This window comes from Chrysoperla carnea, chromosome 1 (genome assembly GCF_905475395.1).
Source record: "Chrysoperla carnea chromosome 1, inChrCarn1.1, whole genome shotgun sequence".
Lineage (NCBI taxonomy): Eukaryota > Metazoa > Arthropoda > Insecta > Neuroptera > Chrysopidae > Chrysoperla > Chrysoperla carnea.
This window is the reverse complement of record NC_058337.1, coordinates 66,200,710-66,225,342: the sequence shown is the minus strand read 5'-3', so window position 1 is coordinate 66,225,342 and position 24,633 is coordinate 66,200,710. Positions and strand designations below refer to the sequence as shown.

The 24,633-nt window shown below is 27.9% G+C and overlaps 2 protein-coding genes across 2 annotated transcripts in view; one reads left to right on the top strand and one right to left on the bottom strand.

The window, feature by feature from the left end:
- Window positions 1-24,633, top strand: part of LOC123305248 (ATP synthase subunit delta, mitochondrial) — a 109,846-nt gene that overhangs the window by 47,744 nt on the left and 37,469 nt on the right. The gene's annotated exons all lie outside the window — the stretch shown is intronic.
- On the bottom strand, window positions 250-5,392 carry LOC123305249 (glycine-rich protein 5-like). The gene is made up of 5 exons (XM_044886913.1): window positions 5,300-5,392; window positions 4,376-4,424; window positions 810-1,024; window positions 456-546; window positions 250-387 (listed from the first exon to the last, which is right to left on the bottom strand). The coding sequence occupies exons 1-5, from the start codon at window positions 5,303-5,305 to the stop codon at window positions 332-334; spliced, it is 417 nt and encodes a 138-aa protein (XP_044742848.1). The 5' UTR covers window positions 5,306-5,392; the 3' UTR covers window positions 250-331.

The following is a 24,633-nucleotide window of genomic DNA, read 5'->3' as shown; positions in this document are numbered from 1 at the left end:
TACCTTGGCGTATGGGATATAAAATGTGTATCATATACGCCAAGAAATCGTACTTTTTAGCCTAGGGTCATAAATATTTTTTATGCATGTTTTTGTTACTATAGAAGGATTCAAAAGTTCTTCCAAAATAAATTAAAAATTATAATAAAAATATTTATTTTTTGTATGTATAATGTATGTACAGATAAAAAAAAAAAATTAAGACCAGCTTTTACATTAATAAATTTTTAAAAATTGTATAACGAAAATTTCTTGCAGAAGAAATGATTTTGAAAAGATTGAGATGTTTTTTTTTTGGTGTATCACTTTGTAGCTTTATCTTCATCACTTCTTACCACCATCCACTACCACCACCGCTGCTCCAGCCTGAACCACCTGAGGACCATCCTAAAACAAAAACAGTCAATAAGTTTGTATTTCGACATTTGATATTAAGGTAAATTGGTGATAATTACCGCTTGGTTTCCATCCACTGCTACCACTCCATCCGCTACCACCACTGCTCCATCCACCGTGGCCGCCACCACCACCGCTAGTTGTGATTATCTGAAAAAAGAGAATTTTCAAATTAGGAAAATTATTCACAATCGTTTATAAATTAAGTGGCATGTTTTTAGTTTTTTGGAAGAAGTGTGGTAAACATTTCAAGCTGTATTTAACGACAAAAGAATGTCTGTACCTATAGAGAGAAAATCGAAATTTCTACGTCTTTTGTATTGTCTTTATTTTGAAATTAGTATATATCCAAAAATTCTCTTGGCTTTGACGAAAATATATAAAATTATTGACATATTAAGAACAGTACTAACCTTGATGATTTTTACACCACCACCGCTACCGCCTCCGTATCCGCCACCACCACCAGAGCTCCAGCCAGAGCTCCAACCTGGATTCCATCCACCACCACCTCCAGATTTCCATCCACCACCTCCGTATCCGCCACCACCGGAGCTCCAGCCAGATTTCCAGCCACTACCACCGCCACCGCTCCATCCACCACCGCCACTTGATAGAATTATTCCAGCTAAAAATAGAAACAGGTAAAGTATTTACAATTTAAAATCCCTATATATTATAAATATGAAAGTAAGGATTTTTGTTTGTTTGTGTGTTTGTTACGCTGTCACGCAAAAACTAATGGATTAATTTGAATGAAACTTAAGAATAATATAGCACACAAATCAGAATAACACATGGGCTATATATTTAAGAAAAAAATTTCAAAAATTAAATTTAGTCTATCACATTTCACTACGCAATCTATGAGCATTATTTTTTAACCATAAATTAAAGATTTCTGTAATACAATTCATGGAATTTATTTCTAGATGTTTTTAGATATTTCTAGATATTAATTCATGGTCACTTTTTCTGATACACTCAATGAATCAATACTTTATAAGATTACATATATTTTATCTGTGTAAAGCAATCCTTTACCCTATTTCGAGTGTTATGGATTGAGGATAAGTGAGAACAAGAGCAGGTTCCGTGTATCACTAGTATGATATAAAAAAAATAATCACAATTATTTTTTATTGACGCTAGCATGCAATATTTTTCTGGTTTTAGGCCTTTGTTTGGACGAACAAAGTTCTTAGCATGCTAATAAGTTAAATAAATAAAAATTTTTGTTCATCCAAAAACACATTCAATTAATTATGAGAACTGATATCAAGTTGCATAATCGTGGATGTGTTGTGTACTTAGTAATTGAATCATTGAGAAAAAGTGAACCATTTAATATGCAAATTAATCTTCAGTTATAGACAAATAAACAGTTTTTTTAAATAAATGCGTGCAAATGATAAATAAATTTTGTAAATCCAATAAATTATCTGGGTTATATTGTTATATACGTTTTTAAACCAGTTTTTTTGAAGTTTCCTGGTTTGCAAAAATTATGTAATATAATTTACGATATGAAGATCTCGATGTGTACCTATTATGCTGTAATAATTATATTATTGTTAAAGGTGAGGTGTACATGTCCAGCACATGACTTAAATAAAAGTGCAATGCAAATGTTAAAAAGTACTTTACTTTCTAAGTTATAGTTGTAGGTAGATATAATATATATTTCAAAAGGCAATAAACTACTTATATGTTTTTAATTAAATTACATGTTATAGGTATTTTAATATTTATTATTAAATGGGAATCAATAGTGTGTAATTATAAATTTTTTTAATGTTATTTGTAAGTATACGGTGATGCAATTTTTTAAGTATAATGATGTTTTTTACTGCACTTATTAACTTTTGTCTATAACTTCGTCGGTCTTCCGAGTGTATTTCACATATTTTGTTGGATTTTAAACGAAAAGAGTTTAATTTTTATTAAATTGTATTTCACATATTTTGTTTGATTTTAAACGAAAAAAGTTTAATTTTTATTAAATTCCGGTATGTTGACATCCAGCTTTCCAGACTTTTTCGAAGGATAGGTTAAAAAAAGTCAAGTTTTGAACTATTAATATAATTACAGAAAATTAGATTTTCATAGAAAATTTAATAATACCTTGTTATACCTTTTTATATAGAACATTATCGGGGACATTTTTGTTTAACGATAATTGGAGCCTAATGGGGCTCACAAACATGGGTTGATCATGTTTTGCCCGGTCAGTCAGTCGCCTGATCGCGTAAATGGCTTTTGGGATACATACCTTTAACCCTGATAAGCTTTAGGCAAGGCATAGGAGATCGTGCAAACGTAAATTTGCACGCCCAGCTACTCGATCTGGCCTATGTTCACGGGGTTAACTTTATTTAGCCTCACCGGTTTTTACTATGCTCGTGTAGTTTGGGCCTCATAACCATCCCCGATTAGTTACCTATTCGATAGTCGGGGCTGTAGAATCGGCCCCGATCTGGCACCTTTCATGCCATTGGGCATCTTTTCATTTCCCGATCGGTCGCTGGTCTCAAGTCGGGCAGTAATCAGGAACTTTCTACCAGGGTAAATTTTCTTTTTATATATGAAATATTTCAGAGTATACTAAGTTTAGCCTCAAGTTTGTAACGCTTAGTAATATTGATGCTTAAAACTAAATTTTGGCATAAGTGTTAAAAAATCACTTAATTAGTCCATTTCCGTTTGTCCGCCGACAACATTTGTTTATTAAACTATACATTCAACTACGTCCCAATATTTTTTCATACATTTTCATACTTATTTTGCATGCAAATCGTAAATATTAAATATACCTATCGAAATAGTTATCAGGCGATAAATTGTAGCAAATTTAATTAGAGGGAGAACTTTTCAAAATTTTAATAGTTGAAGTTCTTCTTATTTCATTTTATACAGGTAGGTTTTAGATCAAAAAGTACTAAGAGTAAAACGGCCATCGAGAATTGAGTGCTACATATTGTTATGAACTACACAAAATTACCATAAAAATTTTATTTAAATAGCAAAGTAGTGTCTTTTATTATAAAATGTTTATTGATCACTACGAACAATACAGACAAACATAAAGTCTACAAATATATTAAAATAATTTCAAAATCATCGATATCACTATAAATTCATAGATCCTAAAGACACTGAATACAAATTGAAAATAAATTATCATTTTAGTATAGATAATATAACTTTTTTGTAATTTCGGTAATATTTTATAAAAATTGCGTAAAAACAAGACATATAATACCTTACTGTGTTAACAATAATAATAATTATGAAATAATTAAATGAGAATTACGGTTAAAAAATTAAACTCATATAGTAGTTATTTGCAATAATCTTCTTTCTATTTGAACTTGTGTTCTGTTGTTTACAATTACTTTAGAAGATCGATTTATTGATAGTTTAAAGCTTTCGATTTTCTAAACAATAGGGAAATTACATAATTCGATTTTCCTCCGAACGAAAACTTTTTTGGTTGGAATACGCAAAAATATATAATGCCATTTCTTTTTCTTTCTTAGTTATAGATTTTGTTTTTAACATAGGGTAGTATTTATAGGTACTATTTAATATAGGACAATAAACGGTATACAGTTAATAAAGTGTCTATAATTAACATAGGGTATGAAATGCTTTGTAGTCGAATTGGAAAATTGGATTAGATATTTAATGTTAATAATCGGTGGTATATATCAATGGAAAATAGTTGCAAAATACGAGATGTTAAGTGAGAAATTAAAAATTTTGTTTTTATAAGACGGAATTCCAAGAATCGGAGTAGATATAATTTCGCGTGAGGCTCTAGATATAATTTCTAGTCTCTCTTTCCGGTATTTTGTAACATTTTTACAAATCTCGATTATTACTATTGATCCTATTACTAAATAGTCATACATAATAAGGTCAAGTTATTAAAAAGGGGTCACTTTGTATATGTAACTACTTCTTCAATTAAACTTACCGTGGGTGAGCTCAGCAATAGCTGCGACAAGCAGCAAACAAACGAAAACCTACAAAAAACCATATAAATTAATTTCCTAACTTTTTTCTTTTTATACTTTCATTAATGAAAACAGCATAAAAAAATCAAACACCTTTCTTTTTTCCAATTTTCTAGTATTGTTTATACATTATTATATGCTTTGCTGATTTTTGACTGTGATACGTTATTAATTTTTTTTAAATAAAAGGCTTAATGCCAGTCTGCGTACATAATTTATCAATTAAATATATTTACTAGTAAAAATATTTTGGGAAAAAAATAGTAAAATATATTACATAAATTATATGATTTTTGTATAGGGAAGCCATCGAACAACGATGGAAAATACTAATTTAGTTTTTTCTAAGTGTCTAATATAATTACATACGCGTACAGTTAAACAGACTATTATTGGAAAAAAGTTAATATTTAAGAATAATATTGAAAATTGGACTATCTATCTCTTATAAACGACTGTTAAATAGTTATAAATATTTCTGCACGGTTAAATTTAGTTCTAAACCGAATATGAAAAATTTACTTAAAATTGCATCTAAAAGATTTTTGCATCTAAAAGAAGTTTAAGGAAGTGTTCAAGGACTTTTTTTCTCAATCATCATTACAGATAGAAAACAATAATTTTCATTGGTAAACAGTTAATACTACAACTAACGTGGTTTTTTAAAACTCTATATTAAATGCATATTTCAATTACTATGTCTCAACTCGAAGTCAACAAAAATTCATCCTTATATAGTTCCTAGATTTTTTTAAATTAGGCGTAAGATTTCGAGTGAATATGTACCAATTTAAACAATATTTTTGAAAACAAATTTTACGATTTATTGGAAAATGTTGCAATATTTCTTCAAAAATATGTAGGTATTTGAAACATCGTCTTACCTTCATTGTCACAGAAAAAAAATATAAAAACTGTCACACAACAAAACACCCAAACTAAATTCAAATCACTTCAAACAGTTGTAAAATTCTGATTGAATTCACCAATATTTTGTGCCTTTTTATATATAAAAAGACAAAAAAATTATATTTATTGGGATGGCAATTATTATTGTTTATAAGGTGGGGTGAAATTATTCCCATCCTGAATGAATATTTGTAAGTGGGTATTATTCATCAGTGGAGATAATACCCTTCAAGCAATCCTCCAATCTGTAGGTATACATACTACCTCCAATTACTATACTAATTTACTATATTTATGATGAATTTTTAATAGTAAATTTATAAAGTAATAACAAATAATATGTACTCTCCATTTTTTTTTTCAAAACTTTCATTGTATAGGTAGTAAGTATAAGTTACTTTAGTTAGAGTTTACTTAACTAGTTTACTTATCTTTTGAGAGAGAATATGTATAAAAAAATATTGCGCAAAAATCTTGTCAAATAATAATAATAATTAATTAAATATTACGGTAACATAAAATGACTTTATTTAATAAAATTTTATGTATTTTTTTATTTTATTTTTGAAATTTTTTTAAGTAGTATTTTAAAACAAGTTCTTGACTTCTTTAGTGAAGGCGGCTTTTTGTTTGTTTTTTTTATTAAAATATTAACAAATTTTTATAATAATTTATCAAAATCAAGTTTACGAAGCTCCTTAATTAGCTTGTAATTTGAACTACCTAATTATAATTTATTAATTAAGAAAAATTAGTTAATCGAATTCTCCGACAAGAAAATATTGATTACAAATATCATCGAAAGTATGCAAAATACACAATAATGATTTTGGGATCAATATAAAAAACTAAACATTTTCTACAAAAAAGCGTTGTAGCAAATTATTTGTATTTTTTGCAGGAATCTAAATCTAATTACTTAATATTTTGAAAATTAAATTGTATCAACATAAAATAAATACCAACAAAGGTAAGTAGAAACAAGGTTTACTCTGAAGAAACGATTTTTATTTTCATTTTAAAAAATTTAACTTTTTAGGTATCGAAAAATTATTAAAATAATGGCGTTAAATATTGGGGATTAATTTATTTTTTTGTTTGTATAAAACCCTTGAGTAACGAGTTTGAACCTGGGCTCCAGGTATACGTCGGATATTAATTCTGTCGCAATGTTCGTGATCAGCGACCCCAAAAACCACCGAGTAATGAATTTGGAATTTTATATTTACGGTCAATTTAAAATGCAATAATAAAATGCATATAATTAAAAAGATTTTTGGAGCTTAACGAAAATACATTATTAAACTTTTTCACCCCAGAAGCCCCATCGTAATCATTATATAAATAAAGATAAATAAATATAATTTTAAATTTAGTTTTACCAAAGAGGTTAAATAACATAGAGGCTTAAAAGCATAGGAAACGCAATAAGTGAATTATTGACCGTTAAAAAAGAGACCGAAAAAAGGGACCATCTTCCCTCTTTGTCTTGCAACCTGACAAAGCGCGAATATTAATATTTTGAATTATTGTTTAAACACGTGCATGTCTGTACTATAACGATCAACCGTTTGGATGGCCACATCACGGTTCTATGTTATTACTTCTATGATTTTTACATATACCTAAGTTGAGATACATATTACAAACTGCTGGTATCTATTGTACCACCATCTGCGGTCTATAGAGAGCACTTTTTCTAAAGTTCAGGAAAATGGTTTCAAACAAAAGTAACGAATTTGCAAAAAAAGGTTCCATTATGAAAATAAAGTTCATCTAGATATCACCTTGAAAATTACTTTCATTCAAGGTTAAATATAAATGCAGAATGTTAAGAATTGTCTTGTAATATTTTTGACAACTCAGAAGACGTGCTTTTTTGATAATTTCATCGATGACCTGAGATATGTACACCTCTAGTGAATGTTTGTGCTATCTCAAATATTTGCTATTTCCACAAACCCCACCATATCATGTCGGTCTTTTAAACATACAAAATTATAAACGTAATTTTTAATTATGTCCACTAAATTGATTTTATTTTAAATTAAATAGAAAATATGCAAATAAATGGACGCAATTACGAGCCGAGAGTCCATAATGAAGCGAAATTTTGATGATTCATTTCTTTTTCTATTTGGAGGATTACTATAGCCTAAAGTTAATTTCGTATTAAACAAAAATGAATTTTTAACCGTGGCTCAAGTATAGAATTTATGAAAATGTTTTTCGAAGTTTTTTTCCTGAAATTTTTGGTTAAAATAAAGTAATTGATGACACAATACGCACACAAACTTAAGTCGCAGGATATTTGAAACATATATGAAGGGATTGAAAAGTCTCCTCGAAAAATTGAATTTCATTTTTCAACAGTTGCCATTTGTTTCTACATAGATATTATGATGTCAATGAATTTATTTTAATAAAGACGTCAGGCATAAAAAATCGACGAAATATTTAAATAGAAAACCCGATTTTAATAAATTCTACAAACAGCTAAACATCATTTTCTCTATTTTCAAACTTTTCTTGATCAATCCTCCAACAAAAAGAATCACAAATTCATTTTATTTAAGGATGGATGCCATGTCAAATTCGGGTAGTACATCTAATTAATTTTTTAATTAATTTTTATAGAGAATCATACATACTAATATTTTTTTTAGTAATTATAAGTAATTATAAGTATGAAATAATTAATATTGTATCTTTAATTAATTATTTATCATAAAACAAGTATGTGATTTGACTTGAAATTTTCATAAAATAATGTCATAATGACATTTAAATGACATAAAAGTATGACTTTCCCAAAATTGAACTCAAATATTTCTACAAAAACCACGGTAAGAACCAATTTTTTTTGCATAAAATAATTCTAAAAAGTGCATAGTTTTCAAAAATTAGTTTTTTTTTTACTTGAGTTCAATTTTACGTATCATATTTTTTAATTTTTTTCTAACTTAAACTACTTCCGGCAAAAATAACCCGGAGTTAATGACGCTTTCAATTTCGATTATTTCTCTTAAACCCACGGAAAGGTACTATTTTTTTCCATGTAATCGAAAGAGTGGAGTTTATTCTTCAACATACTTTAAATTGAATAAAATAACTTCAAATTTAATATTGGGTATCCATCCTTAAGCGCTCAAGGATTATTAGTTTTAAATAATATCTTAATAGCTTAATATCATACTGCATCAAATTCATCAAAATTATAAGAATTGAATTTACGAGTAAGGTGCCCTGGCCCTTAAGCGAGAGTTATTAAATCTTTTTTATGAATTGGATTTTATAACTGAAATATCTACGATAAATCAATTTCGTCTACATCTATAATATATCTAATAAATAAAATCGTGTTAAAATTTCAATTAAATAAATTTAATATTAATTTCAATTAAATAAATTTAATATTAATTGCAATAAAGTATATCAACAAGCTGTTTTAGTAGATATGTATTTGTAATTTTATTATTATTTTTTTTTACAAACGATAAAAATAATTAAATATGTGTTTCTTGTATTTAATTTATAAAAATATATTTTTACGAAATACTAATTCTAATTTTTTTTGTATTTTTAGATAGATACTTTAAGATCAAATCAATTTATTAAAACATGATTTTGTAATATAAAAAAATTTTATAGGCAATTTTGTATTTAATAATATTATTTGTGATTGTAATTATTCTGAAACTAGATTTAATCAATATTGAATTAGATTTATCAAGATGAATTCACTCGAACACTTTTATTATCGTTAAAACTTTATAGTAACATATTTAACATTTGAATAATTTTTACAATCTTTAATCAATTCTATTATCGAATTTTAAAATTCAAGTCAAAATATACAAAGGAGAGTCAACACCAATGCAATAATTTGCATCTTTGTTGCTCTTTTGGTCTAGGAATTTGCATCTATTTTGTACCCAATTTATGCGAACATATATGATTTTTGTCGAAAGGTTGTACTCTAATCATTTGGTTCAAAAAAGGGGGTTATCTGGAAAGTTTTCCGGGAGTTTTGAAAATGAGTGATTTGATAGATTTTGAGGTGCTCTTTTCGAATTTCTACTTTGCTATCTCGTATCCTTGCCGCAGTTTTTTGACGATATCAACTTGCCGAGTAATAGAACCCCCTTGGTTTATTGGAAGAGGCGATATGAGCGCAAATTGGGTGTAGTGAGACCAAGTAACACGCCACGAACCTTTTGCAATAAGTTTTGTGCCCATAGAAAGTTTTTAAAATTCAAAATACGTTTGGTTTGTGATTAATGTATTTCTCTATATTTTGATACGCTAAATTGTGTAGCAATTTATCATTACACTCGTTCGACTCATCTTAACACACACTTGACTATAATGGACTAATGGTTTTAAAAAATCAATTATTTAAAAAATAAACGTATTAAATGTTATTATACATATTTCTTTTTTATGGTATTAAAATTACAAAAAGTTCAAATAGTTCAAAGTTGATTGAGTAAAAAAAATATCATAAATAAATCAAAATTATTAAATTTATAAGATAGATTTATTTATTGATTATTTTGTAATATACATAAAAACGATAGACTTGGAGACAATGGCACAAATCTATTACTATTTGTTACAGTATGGAGACTCGTTACAGTAGTACGAGCACCAAGGCAATTTTTGATTGAGGGTTTAAATTATTTATACCTTATTTTCAACTTTGATGATGAATTTTGTTATAATTTCATGAATGTAGACGAAAAATAAAATTTTATTTACCTTTCGAAATATAGAAATCTAAATAATTAAACAATTTTCAATTTTTGACCTTTCGAAAATTACTCTAGATATCGACAAATTGTATACTTACTTTTTGTCTTATATTGTTAATTTATAACATAATTCACCATAAAAATTGAAATAATCAACCCCCTCCCTTCCCTTAAAATTTTTAAATAAATAAATTGATTTTTAAACCCCCGAACAAAAAAATGGGGTGTTATAAGTTTGACCGCTATGTTCGTGCGTCTATGCCTGTCCGTTTGTGGCATTGTAGCCTTTTAACGGATGAAAGGATTTTTATTTTTTTAGTTTGTTTGAAAGGTAATCTAATGGAGAATCTTCTTAGTTATGTTTTAAGAACAGTTTCCTTAAATTTATTACCTACTATTACCGTACCCGAAAAAACAAAAAAAAATGACGAAAATCGGCTCAGTTTGGAAAAGGTTTTAAAGAAAAAGGTAATCTAATGGAGAATGTTCTTACATATGTTTCAAATGCGAGCTAAGGATTCTGTTCCCGAAAATTTTTTCGGGGGTTTTTTTAAATTTTGTAAATTTTTTTTGGTGCTCGTACATCCTTAGTATTTTAAATTACGTATTCATTGAAATGAAAATAATAGACACATCTCTTATCTTCGGGAAAGACGTTTTAAAGAATATGTCAAGGCATTATTCTGTTTGCTATAGGTTATATATATTTTAACTTATTATTTTCCTTCTGTCATTCACGAAAATCATACTTTTTCGATAGTTTCAAATAACTAATATACCGCCATAAATAAGAATGACGAATGCTGGAACTGTTAGAAACGTATGGCAAGCTCATTTTAGTGAAAAGCCGGAAGAAAATTATTTATCAAAAGCTAATAGAATATTATTTACCAGTAGCTAATAGAATAACGCTTGTAACAAATTAATTTAAACGTCCTTACCAGTTATTACGCCCCAACGACTTATAGCTATCATAATTTTCCTTTCAATAATTACGTAAAATTACCTATGAAAGGGTCTCCATACTGTAACAATTGCAGGTTTGAAATTTTGTCAATATCTCCAAGTCTACCTATGTTCATATATTATTTTTATTAACTTACTGATTTGTTTGATTGGACATCGAATAAAATGACCTGCAATTTTTTAAAAGATAATTAGTTAATGATATCACTGCATTACCTTGAATGAAATTAAAATATTTTATATTTAATTCGTAATTGTTTACGCAGTCCTCACTAAGATGTGATTGACTATCATGCTTGACATATTTTAGAAATTATTTCAGAAATAAAGTTTTAGTTTTCATTAAATTGAGTAATTAATTGCGGAGAGCTTTACTTTGTGGAGCTCCATAATTAGAATTTGAAGCAATAAAAATTTCAATTTGCTTTGGCTATGTCAACAATAGATAATTAAAGCACAGAAAATTGGAAGTTTCATTTCTTGAAATCCATGTTAAATTCTTAACTTATTTATGTAAAATATTCTTTGAAAAGAGTAAAATATCATGCTAGTAGAATTTTATGATATATCAAAAATTATAGTTTAAAAAAATTCAAAAACACGCTTTTGTAATTAGATGAACGAAAAGGTAGAAAATAATTTTTTTAAATTAAAAAAATCATTTTAAATTTCAAATATTTTATAGACAGATATTGGTAAAAGAAAGGTCATTATAAAATATTTTAAAAAGCACTGCCACACTACTTTACGATAAAATGATTTTTTTGAATTTAAAGAAATTATTTTCTACCTTTTAGTTCTAGTCTACAGTACAGAGGGATGTATGACTTCGTGACTAACACACTCAGCATTTCAGTGTAACCTACAACATTTTTATTTACGAAAATTTTGGAAATTGGGGCGTTAACATAATAAAAAATATAGTCGTTAAACTGACGTAGGTCTGAGAAAACGGCTCATTAAATATGTAGGCCGGTATGTACATTTATTTTTACTTATACTTATTGAACAATTATGTAAAAATTATTAGCTGGTTGTTCATACCGTAAATTTTCATACCGCCGTTTTCCGACATGTTGGGGGTGGAGGTCACACCAAACGGCCCAATATTTTTTTTGGCCACTATTATTCTCTCTTATTATATTCATAAAAAATATAAATACACATATTGGCCTATATATTTCATGAGCCGTTTTCTCAGACCTACGCCTTAAACATGTCAGTTTAACGCCTATATGCTTTATTATGCTAACGAGCCCAGTTTCCAAAGTTTTCGTAAATAAAAATGCTGTAGGTTACACTGAAATGAAGCCACTCACGAGGTTTCGTGAGTGCGTTAGTCACGAAGTCATACCCCCCTCTGTACTGTTGACTATTCAGCTAATTACAAAAGTATGTTTTTTAGATTTTTAAATCTATGATTTATTTTGTGTTTTTTAGTTTTTTAGACTATTATTTTATTTTTTGTTCTTGGAAAATTCTGTAAATATAGTAATTTTCATTATATGACTACATATAGATAAGATATAAAAGTTTGAGTCTTGCCTAAGGTATATAGGCGACTCAAGGAAAAAATTTATTTTTTTACTTTTTTAATGCGATAAAAGCTTGTATTTTTGAAAAAAAAATTTTTACTGCTATATTGGAAGTTTCAAATTTTCGTTTATTTACAATTTGTCTTCAAGGTTTAGATGAGTTACAACCTATAACGAAACAAGTGAAAACAAACAATTGACTGAGTTAATTGTTGAAATACCATGCGTAGACAGTGTTGATTACACTATCACATTACACATACATAAATGTTACACATAAATAACTGATATTCCCATAATTACATACTATACAATATACGCCTAATTTGCGCCCTCACGGGTAAACAGTGACATTTACGAAAAAATGTTTCGAACAAAAGTTGTTTATTTTTTTATTTTAAGAAATATTTTTTACATTAAACTTTTGTTCTATCTCTAACGGTTTACAAGATGGGTTCTACGGTCCCAAGACCCAATTGACCTATGTTGTTCATTTACGAACTCGACCTCACTTTTTACATCCTCAGTACACTATAAAAATTTCAGCTTGATATCTCTTTTCGTTTATGAGTAACCGAGATGACAGAAGGACAGACAGACGACAGACAGACAACCGGAAATGGACTAATTAGGTGATTTTATAAACACCTATACCGAAATTTTTTGCTAAGCATCAATATTTTTAAGCGTTACAAACTTGGGACTAAACTAAGTATACCTTTGTGGGTTTGGTAGTTCGCATTTCAACTTGGGTTACTACAGAACGAAATATAAAAATAAACGCACAAAGAATCATTTGTGAATCTCCAAACAAACTAATAATTTTACAATCTTAATTAACATTAATTAATGTGTTTTTTAATGTATAAATAAAATATAAAATTAAATCTTCATTTAATCGTGAGAGATTCATTTCTTAGTTAGTACAAAATTACAATAATGATAATTGCATTATATTTGTAAAAATTTTTACCACGATATTATGAAATCATTTTTTGATTAATTAGTTAAAAATGCAAAAAAAATACGTAAGTATGTATATTAATTATAATCAACACTTCAAAGTGATATATCTGAATCTTTTTTAACAGACTTCAAAAAGAAGAAAGATATTTTGTATGCATTTTTTATAGATACCCAGTTAAGATATTTCCAGCATGGTATTTGCAGTTCCTATACTAAAACTATGGTAAATCTCACTTTTCGACAGAATTTAACGAATTTTTTTTCTAAGAATAGAGCTTATACTATCCTAAAAACATTTCTTTCAACTCTCCTACTTTTTTTTCAATTCTGCCGAGAACCTAACTTTTTTGAATATCGTAAAAAATGGCTGTTAGGACAGTGAGTTTTACATACAGTAGAACGCCGATTAACCGAATCGCCAATTATCCGAATCAGCGTAATATAAAAAATTAAAAACCAACTATGTACCTATGTAATTTTTGTTTTGTTTTGTTGTAACAAGAAGGAACTCGTTGGAGTCCAGATATATTTCAGTTATTATGGTTGAAAGCTAGAAGCAAGACACTATATATTTTGCGACCTTGGAACGTTTTTTTTTTTTTAAACTTAATAGCATTGAATTACATACATAGTTTTTAATGTTTAGTTTATTCTATGTGTGACAGTTCGTTATTCTTTATTGCCAGTCTATGTTCGATTATCCGAATCGACCCCGGTCCCAATTAATTCGGATAATCGGCGTTCTACTGTACATCTCAAAACATTTTCATTAAAATCGAATAAAAATTCATTTAAATTAAAATTCGATTTTTCTAACTTGGCGTCATAAGATTTTATAAAAATAAATTTATATCTATCACAATCTATCAATTCGATTTCAGTGGAAAAAATTTCTTGACCATGATTTTAAAATTTGTGTTTTTAACCCCCGAACTAAAGAAGCTAGATGTTTGTGTCTGTCTGTCTACCTGTCTGTGGCATCGTATCGCCTAAACGGTTGAACCGATATTGATTTTCTTAGTTTCGTTTAAAAGGTAATTTAGTGAAGAGTGTTCTTAGCTACGTTTCAAGTGCTAATTTAGGGTTACACACCCGAAAAAACTAAGAAATTTGCGATGATACTCAAAATGAACTCAATTTGGAAAAAGCATTAAGGAAAAAGGTAATTTAATGGAGACTGTTGCGAGACAAGTCGACAAGTGCGAGTTTGTCGGGGGTTTTTTAAATTTTGTAAATTTCACTTGTCTAGTGTAATCTTTAATTGGCTGCCTGTATATAAAACAGCATATTGAAGTTTATATACTTTTGTTAGATTTGTTTTTTTCCAAAAAGTTTTTTTTTTTTTAAAAGGTTATTTTAATTTATTGTTAAAAGAGTCTTTAATAATAATAACGAAAGCTGATTTGCATATGTATTACCTGTACGATAAATTAATAATTGCAGTTAGTTGTTTAAAAATTCAATGATTTTGTAAAAGAATTTATTTATTATACTTTTGTGTGTTATTTTACATAAATTGTATAAAAAAAATTCGCTCTATATTAAAATAAATGGACGTTTTTGTTTGTTTACTTACTTTCTGAAATTTTTGCATTAAATTTTTAGTATTTCATAATACTTTTTATAATTAGATATTAATTTGTTGTTCTTTTTTTGATTACTTTAATTGCATACCACAATTAAGCAATGTAATTTTTTGTATGTTAAAATTGCCGAGTATAAATATACTTATATCTCTAGTTAACAAGTTCAAATTGTTGAAATATAGAAATAATGGTCGTAAAATTGATCGAAAATGTATCGGAAGCGTTTCTCAGCTCATAAAAATTATGGAAATAATTTTGACATTCAAAGTTGTTTTTTTTTAGACAGAAAAAGTATGAGCTTTTTTAAAAAACTAGCTGATTGTAAATAAGAAATTAAAGAATTTTTTATCCCATTTTGAGAAAATCCCATTTTATCGCGTTTGGGAACAACATACTATGGAATAGCACATATGCTACTTTTTATCCCAGTAAAATGTATGCTCACTTTTTATAGAGTAAAGGATCGACATGGTTTTTGATATAGGTAGTGATAGTTTAGGGGTCAGAAAATACAATAGGCTAATTTGTATCCCGGAAAAAGAGACGGTTTCTATAGGATAGCATACAGAAACCAAGGGCTTTGTAAAAGTTCTTGAAATATATTTTTACTGCATTTGTCTCAAGGAGGCTTGATTCAAATCTCTTTTAATCGCAGGTAAGACTACTCTCTTTTAATCGTGGGTAACACCGCGGGACGCAGCTAGTATATAATAAATATAATTAATATTTTTTTGAAACAAAACTTGTTTATTTTGAAATATGAAAATGTTAACTGGGTGGATATATGTTAACTGCATAACTCTATTATTCCAACTTTTGACATACAACTTTTGTTTGTTACGGAACCCTTCAAAAATTCACTTACTTTTATACTGCGAAAGATTTTTTATTTTCATTAAAATTAATTTTTTTGGTTTATTATATTAAAAGGTAAAATTAACTATTGAAATCAAGTTTTAGAAAATTTATCATTGCACCTATTATTTAACCTCAGTTTAATAGCAAAATTACCGGTCCTTATTTGGCTCATCCAGCTCTTGAAATCTGCTTTGCAAATTTTTACATTTGTGCCAAGTTTTTCTGTACTTCAATTCAAAGGCCTCCATAGCAGTTTTTTCCATATCAACAAATTAAACCACTTTTGTTGAAGGTGGGACTTTACACTTCAAGAGATTAACGCAAATTTACACATATTTTCATTTACACAATTAGAATGAAACAGAAACAGAAGCAGGAAATCGAACCCTTGTCTATACCCGAGCCCGGATATCTCCGGGTTCGGGTATATCTCCACTCCGTACCTTCTGTTTTATGTAAGTAACTCAAATTATTTGTATCCTCTTCGTGATTGATTCTCAAGGTATCATGTATGAGGGACGTTGAATTATGTAAAGTACTAAAAAATTTGAAACAAATGTAAAAATATACTTTATAAAATAATATTATATAAAAATATTAAATTTTATCACTTATATAATGTGAAATGTTTGTGTGTCCTATATACACAAACGTACAAATAGAATAAGACACGAAGAGGATACCTATAATTTAAATCAATTATATAAAACAGAAGTGATTTGGTTTCTGTACCGGCTTCTGTTTAATTTGGTTGTTTCTTTCTGTTTGCTCAAAAAAAGGAGTTTCAAGGTTTCATTTGGTCTCATATTAATAGACCGTCCTCAAGTACAATCAGTAGCAGTGTTAAAAGGAGTTTTTTTTTAAGTTTTCCAAATTATTATACATAGACTTGATGATGACTTTGGACCTGTTAGCTGGCGTAATCTAGAATAATTAATAATTAAGATGCGTAATTTCTAGGTCCAATTTTCTATTTTTTTATTGGCTATTTGGGGATAGGTATATACCAGTAATAACACGGCACATGTTATCTATCTAGTGAACTAGTAGCTGCCGTGATTTATCGGCATAACCCATCAACTTATCATCAGAGAAAATAATTTAAAGCGGCCTATATGCTCGAATACTAGTTTAAATAAAAATGGTAAGTATATAAAATTATCTTTCCAATAAAGCCAATTCCAAAGCGATTAACGTGATTTCTATCTGTTAAGATTTACTTTCATAAAAAAGACCAATAGATTTTTAATATTTTCGTAAATGCTTAAAAAAGTACATAATTTGTAAGATATAACGGTAGGAATAAATGGTCATCAGAAGAGACATAAAAAACATGATTAATAATTATGTAATTTTTTTGGAAATTTTTTGTTTTGTTCTGTGGTATTTATACTTAAGATTATCTCGATCTCGATCAAAGCCAACGGAGTCAGATAGTACAATATAAACTCCTTTGTAAGTCTTTACAGGGTTTTTGTTTTTGTAAATATTTACATGTAATTTAAAACAACTTTATCAAATGAAAATTCCTTTTTCATCAAAAACACGTACTCATCTTTCACATGAATTAACAACAATAATAATCAGTCGGCAAGTTAGATATTACAACACTTGCGACTTGTAAAGCTACAAAACCGGCTTGTGTGATGATGATTTTTAACATCCATTGTTAAATCAGTGTAAGCTAGCACAAGCAAACTGAGCACTATAAGATTAGGTTGAGGCGAACTAATTTAGAATCCGTTTTACATCACCGAGATTTTAAAATATCCACTCTTGGTTAGGTAATCGGAATGAATTATAACAAGTAAAAACAAACAATTGACAGAGTTAATTGTTGAAATACTCCAGTATAGAAAGTGTTGAATGTCAGTGCTTGCAATAATTTTTATAAATTAGAAAAGTTTAAAATAGGTTAATAGTTATTTTCTGGGATTTTGTTTCGCTTTTCAAAAATGTTTCACAAGAACACTAGTTGAAGCTCCCTCTAATTTTCAACTACCTATCTTTAATAGTTTTGGATAAAATGGACACATAAGTTTTTTCCTGTTTTGAACAAAAACCATTTAAACTTTTTTTCTATACTATCTCTAAAGATTTATAAGATCCAATTGATCTATGTTGCTCATTTACGAATTCTAACGTACTTTTTACGTCCTAAGCACGCTATAAAAATTTAGGCTTGATATATTTTCATTTTTGAGTAATCTTGATCACGGCAGGATGGGCGGGCAGGCGGAAGGACAACCGAAAATGTATTAATTAGGGGATTTTATGAACCCATACCAAAATTTTATTCATATCATTCGTATCATATTTCATATTCTCGTATATAAGGTACAAAAACTGATGTTTGGAAATTGGAAACTCATTTTCCAATAACGGAAATATGAGATACAATAATTTAAAATTTATGATTTAAAGTAGTTTTTTTAATAATAAAAAAGTTTAATTGATTTGGAATGATTTAAGAATTAAGAAAATAATATCGATTAATTTTTTCGAATTAATGTTTAAAATGTGATAAAATGCAAGGTTTAACATGGGCCTAAATGGAAAATATAAATCGATAATTCTTAAAAATATTATCAATAACTATACATGAAAATTTTACCAGTTAACAATTATTTAAACTTTTAACAGAATTTCAAAAAAATTTTAATTTAAAATTTGCATACTGTTTTTCTAGAACGCACATAGCAAAACAGGTTGGTGAATAAACGTTCTCAATGAAAAAATTGAGAAAAAACAATGTTGGTTTTTTATAAAGAAATTTCTTATTTAAAGTCGTCTTTTATCTCTTTTAAAAGGCCATCATTTAAGTTAGATGTCCCCTTCGACTTCGAATTCAATAACTTTTATTTGTTACACTATTTTTTTTATATTTTTATTAGTTATAAATTATAATGCCCAGTTTACCTATTAAATTCGTGTTAACTATATAAACATCACATTAAAATCAAGGATTTTTTTATGTAATTTTTTAAATAAACTACTTTAGCAAACATAAACATATGCGTAATTTATTTACGATTTTATTTTTGCAATACTTTTACAAATACAACAAAGGTGTAGTCAATCGTCAAATATGAAAACTAATATTATCGTTACACAGCCTGCATATACAGGCTAAAATTCATCCAAAGTCTCATGCAACTAAAGTGGTTTTGTTGCTATTAATCGGGCTAGTAGACCTATACTATTTTATGGGTTACTGGTGTGATGGCGAGCCCTAGAAAATAATGTTCAATAAAATGAAATAAAATTCTACGATAAGCATAATGTAGAGGAATGTGTAGCTAAGAATCTAATACGTCTGTGTCAAAGGAGTATCCTTTAGACTTCCTAGTAGAGGTGCCTTCAGGATTTCAAGACAGGTTCAATTCTTGAGAAAATAAGAATTTTCTTTGCTTTCCCAATAAGAATACTGGGCAATAGGTGAAGGTCGTCTAAAATGATCCTTTTAAGAAAAAATGTAATTTATAGCCAAACTATTCGACATATGTCCAACGTCGAAATATTTTCGAGTTCTTTATTCAAATGTTACATTATTGGTATGTAAATTTCTTTTGATTTGTTCAAATTTTTAGAACTATTCAATATGATCCCTTTGTATTTTTTATGAAACAGTTCACATAAAATACTAACTGTTCTTTTACATTGCATCAACGATTAGTATGAAAACAAAAATCACTGGTAAATTCATCTAAATCAACACATTCAAGACCCCTTACATGATGGGGGATCATTTTATCTATTATAATTTTACACACAAAATTGAGATCATTTCAGCCAATATAAAGGGGATCGTTTTACACGTAATGGCATTTTTGAATTTCATCATAAAAACTGACCTTAAAATTTATTATACATCTAATGTGTTATAATATTATTAAAAGTCAACAAAAGCCAAGAGTAAAACAGCCAGCCGGCAAAAACTAATACAAAAAAGGAATTTTATGTTCGAATTTCTCTTACGATAAATCATAAGCAGTAAAATTAATATTTTTGCTACGATACACAAATTAGCTTATACATCACCATAAATCTTTGTTGAACGATTAATTTGATCGCGCAGGAATCATCTATCGATAAATATACTAGATGGTTTTAATGGTTTACTTAAAACAACAAGGGATCATTTTACCCTGAGGGATCATTATAGACCATTTTCCCCTACTTATGTATATCAAAGACTGCAGTGTTATACGGACGAATCTAAGCTTAAGCTAAGTACTCCGAAACTTCAGTGACCTATTATGAGTGTAGCGCTAAAATGGCCTTCCAAGGAACTGCAAAGTTTCTAAACTCGATAAAAATTAGATTATGAGCGAAGTACATACATATGGAGGTTAAATAGATAAAATTAATAAATAATTTTAATAATTTTAAGGATCATTTGTATGATTGTTTGTAGAAAGAAGACTAAATATAATTTATTTTTAATATTTTATTACCCGATTAATTTTCTTTTAATAATTTTTAAATTGTCCATAAATTAGTGGATCTCAAAGAAAATTTCCCGTTCTATTTAAATAAAACCTTCGAGCAATCACGTAATTGGTATTCTTGCTAAACACGGACAAATTAGTCATAATTACATTTAATTAACGAAGAAACTTGCTGTTGCTACTTTATTGTTAAACCAATACCGACATACCTGATGCTGAAAATCGATCTTGTAAATATGATGTATTTTCTCACCATAAAATGTCCGTTTTAGAACATCTAACCTTCCTGGTTTGCTTAGTTATCTACTAATGGCACTAGCCTCGGGTTTCAAAAATAAAAAAGTTGAAGAAAAATAAAGTAAGTACCATAGGTACAAAGAATTCTAATTCCATAAATATTTATTCAAATTTATTTTTCGAAAAGCAAAAAGGTTTTAATTTTTGACCAATTTGACGATTAATTGTTTTCATCGATTAATGGATTATCTATATAGAAGTGACCTCAATATTCGCCTCCGTAGCCTCAATATTTTTATGCGTTACAAACTTGGGACTAATCTTAGTGAATACGGGTATATCTTTATATATTTTTCCTACATATAGGGCTTTATATACATTTCATACATAAAAAGGAATGCTATATATTTAAAAAATTCAAATAAATAAAGATATTATAGCTAATACGATAGATTGTTAATAATAAATTAGTAGCCAAATTATGTATACATATATTTAAATAAAAATACAATAATTAATAAAATTGACAACCGTTCATTAATTAAATTTGATTAAAACACAATTAGAGAAAAAAGATAAATATTATTATTAATATTATTTAATAAAATGAATTCAAACAAATTAATTTAAAAAATATATATATACATAATATACTAATAATATTAATAAATATTTAAATGATATGCTTGGATACTTATTAAAATTAAATAATAATACAGAATTTTATATTATGTTAAAAAGTTTAAAAAATTATTATTAACATTTAATGGGTAGGTGCACCGTTTAAAGAGTGGCTATTAAATTAAACAAGAAATACTTTTTTGTTGGGAAAATTTTTGATCATTTTATGCGGATCGTTAAACGCTTTCAGAATCAAAAAAATTAAATAACGGACTAACATCCTTTATATATATATATATAAGTGGTGGAAGTTACGGGAAGATAAAATCAATATAGTAGGTTTATGTTATTAATCATATTTCTGTTACTATTTAATAACGTTTTAATAAATTATTATTATATGTCATTCGGAAGAACCTTAATTTTCAAATACAATATTTGTGCCAAAAAAACAATAAAAAGGATTTAATAAAAAGTTTCAACTTCCATAAGATAAAAAATCTTATAAAAATTAAGTAGGTTTTAAATAAAAGTCTTATCTTAATTCTTATAAAAATTCTGATCTTACTTCTGATATCGGATGCTTGGTGGTTTCTAAGAAATTCTTATCGTGTGTGAGAACGTTGACCGAAATCAAAATTATGAAGGATAGAACCGAAAATTTCCCCACTGGTGAATATTTTTTGTATTGTTTTTACTCACTTTATATATTTTGTATATTTTATGAAGTAAATACATCATATCACATCATCATAGGTGATTGCACGATGACCTAACTACCTACGGAGTAAAATAAAACTAGGTATACATATTCTATGGAGTATAATATGGTCAAATAACTGAAACAAAAATGAAAGTACTTGCAAAACATCTTTCATTGCTTGCTTGCTTGCTTACTCGCTTCACTATTGCTTTGTTTAATATTTTCATCTTCTTTGCTTTATTCATTGACCACTAGTTATTGAACCAGTGGCGGATTTAATATTACTTTAAAGGTCATGATATCAAATTTGTATTTTAGCTAATTCACATTGCTCAGATGTTATATTTACTCCGATCATAAAATAATTTATTATTTTATGCAAATGAACTTAAAAAATGGGTTCTACGCGATTTTTTACATACGTTCAAGTGTCTTAACCACTAGGCCAAGCACAGTTTACGGTTACTTAGAGTGTAACTTGAAAACATTCTCAATTCTCATCTCCTTCGCTGGGAGAGAGGAGTCTTAACCCCAAATACCTGAAAAATTGCTCATTTTCAAATTTTAGATACAATGACACGAGTTTCATTCTTGACTAGATCCGAATAATCGTTATTGCTTATTGTATGAAAGTATTCTAAAATTCTTATTTTCAAATTCATATTAAACAAATGAAAACAAACAATTTTATGAACACCTATACCAAAATTTTGTTTTTAGCATAAATATTTTTAAGCGCTACAAACTTGGGACTAATCTTAGTAGACCTTGATATATTCGCTCCGTGCGTGAGTTTCGTTTCCATGGTAACGATACACTACTTTAATTATAGAATTGTATGGATGCATATATAATTGTATGGATTGCATTTAAAACTTACATTTAAAATTTAATATTCTTGTCTCACAAATTTAAATAAATAATTATGATAATTTACATTTGAAAAATAATATTTGTTCAATTTGATTTCTTATTTTCACAATTTTTAATGCATTAAGTTTAATTAATTCGTGTTTTTCAATAATTTTAATTTGACATTTCTATTACATTAACATGTAAAGAATTGCAAATTAGTCATAACAGCCCCCTTTAACTCCGAAATTTTTCACTTAAAGCGCTGGCATCGATTTTATTGTCCCTTCCATGACTACGCACACAACGAAAAGTTAGTATACTATATCAACAGTGATCGATGTATATTTCAGTTATTCCATACGAAACTTTTTCATTCTTTACCTGATTCTCCACTTCCTGTATCTTACTTAATCAAAAAATTTATTGTAAGCCGATACGCCGACACTGCTAATTATACAGTGTCATTAAACATGACAACAAAATAATATAAGCACTTCAATAAATCTACTTTAATGAAGGTCATGTTTTTGTTTTAAAAAAAAAAAAACCATTTCTAATTAGATTTTTATACATTACATCAAAGATTACATATTATATATTAAACAAGTGTTTATCGTAAATGTTACATGATATGTATAATTAAATAAATGGTTTTTTATTTTTAGTTTTCAATGTTTTGACCATTCGAAGTCAAATATATTCAAATTATTCAAGCTTCACCGTATACGAAGTTTAAAAAAGGAAATTTTTTATAGTTAAAGCGTACACTGACGCCACCCAAATTACTTTTAATGTAAAGAGGGAATATAAAGCTTAACTATATATCTGAAGGGCTGCCGTTTGGCCACATTATCGGTAGTGTCGGTACTATAAGATCAAAATAATTTTATTCGTTATGTAATTTTTACAAAATCTTTATAAATACAATAACATCATACTTAGGTAGTTACATCTTATCGACCTAGAATACATTGGTACACATAACACAACTTATCTATTCGCTCCGAGCGTGAATTTCGTTTCCATGACAACGATACACTACTTTAATTATAGAATTAATGGATGCATATATAATTGTGTGGATTGCATTGAAAACTTACATTTAAAATTTAATATTCTTGTTTCACAAATTTAAATAAATAATTACGATAATTAACATTTGAAAAATAATATTTGTACAATTTGATTTCTTATTTTCACAATTTTTAATGCATTAAGTTTAATTAATTAGTGTTTTTCAATCATTTTAATTTGACAGTTTCTATATCATTAACATGTAAATAATTGCAAATTAGTCATAACAGCCCACTTTATCTCCAAAATTTTTCACTTAAAGCGCTGGCATCGATTTTATTATCCCTACCATGACTACGCACACAACGAATACCTATATATAACAAATAATACATTGATTGAACTTTTTTTAATATCATCTGTATAGGGCAGGCCATTACTAAAACTAACTTAACCAAAAAGAAAAACATGCAATTACCAGGTAGTGTTTGCCAATACTGACAATGGAAATGAGGCTGGACCAGCACTATAGTTTGACAATACCTTGTTTGTCAAGTTTGGCCCGCGATAGTCATAACAAATTGTGTCTTGGTTTGCCAAATCTTGCCCAAGCCATGGCGAAGATTAATAAACAAGGCCTTTGCAGCATTGGTATGCCATCCTTTGCTCAAACCTTGGCCAAGGCAAAGGAACTAAGTTGATCGTTAATTTTTCTTATAATGTTTTATGCAATTTATACTAGTACCTATAGAGATTGGCCGTC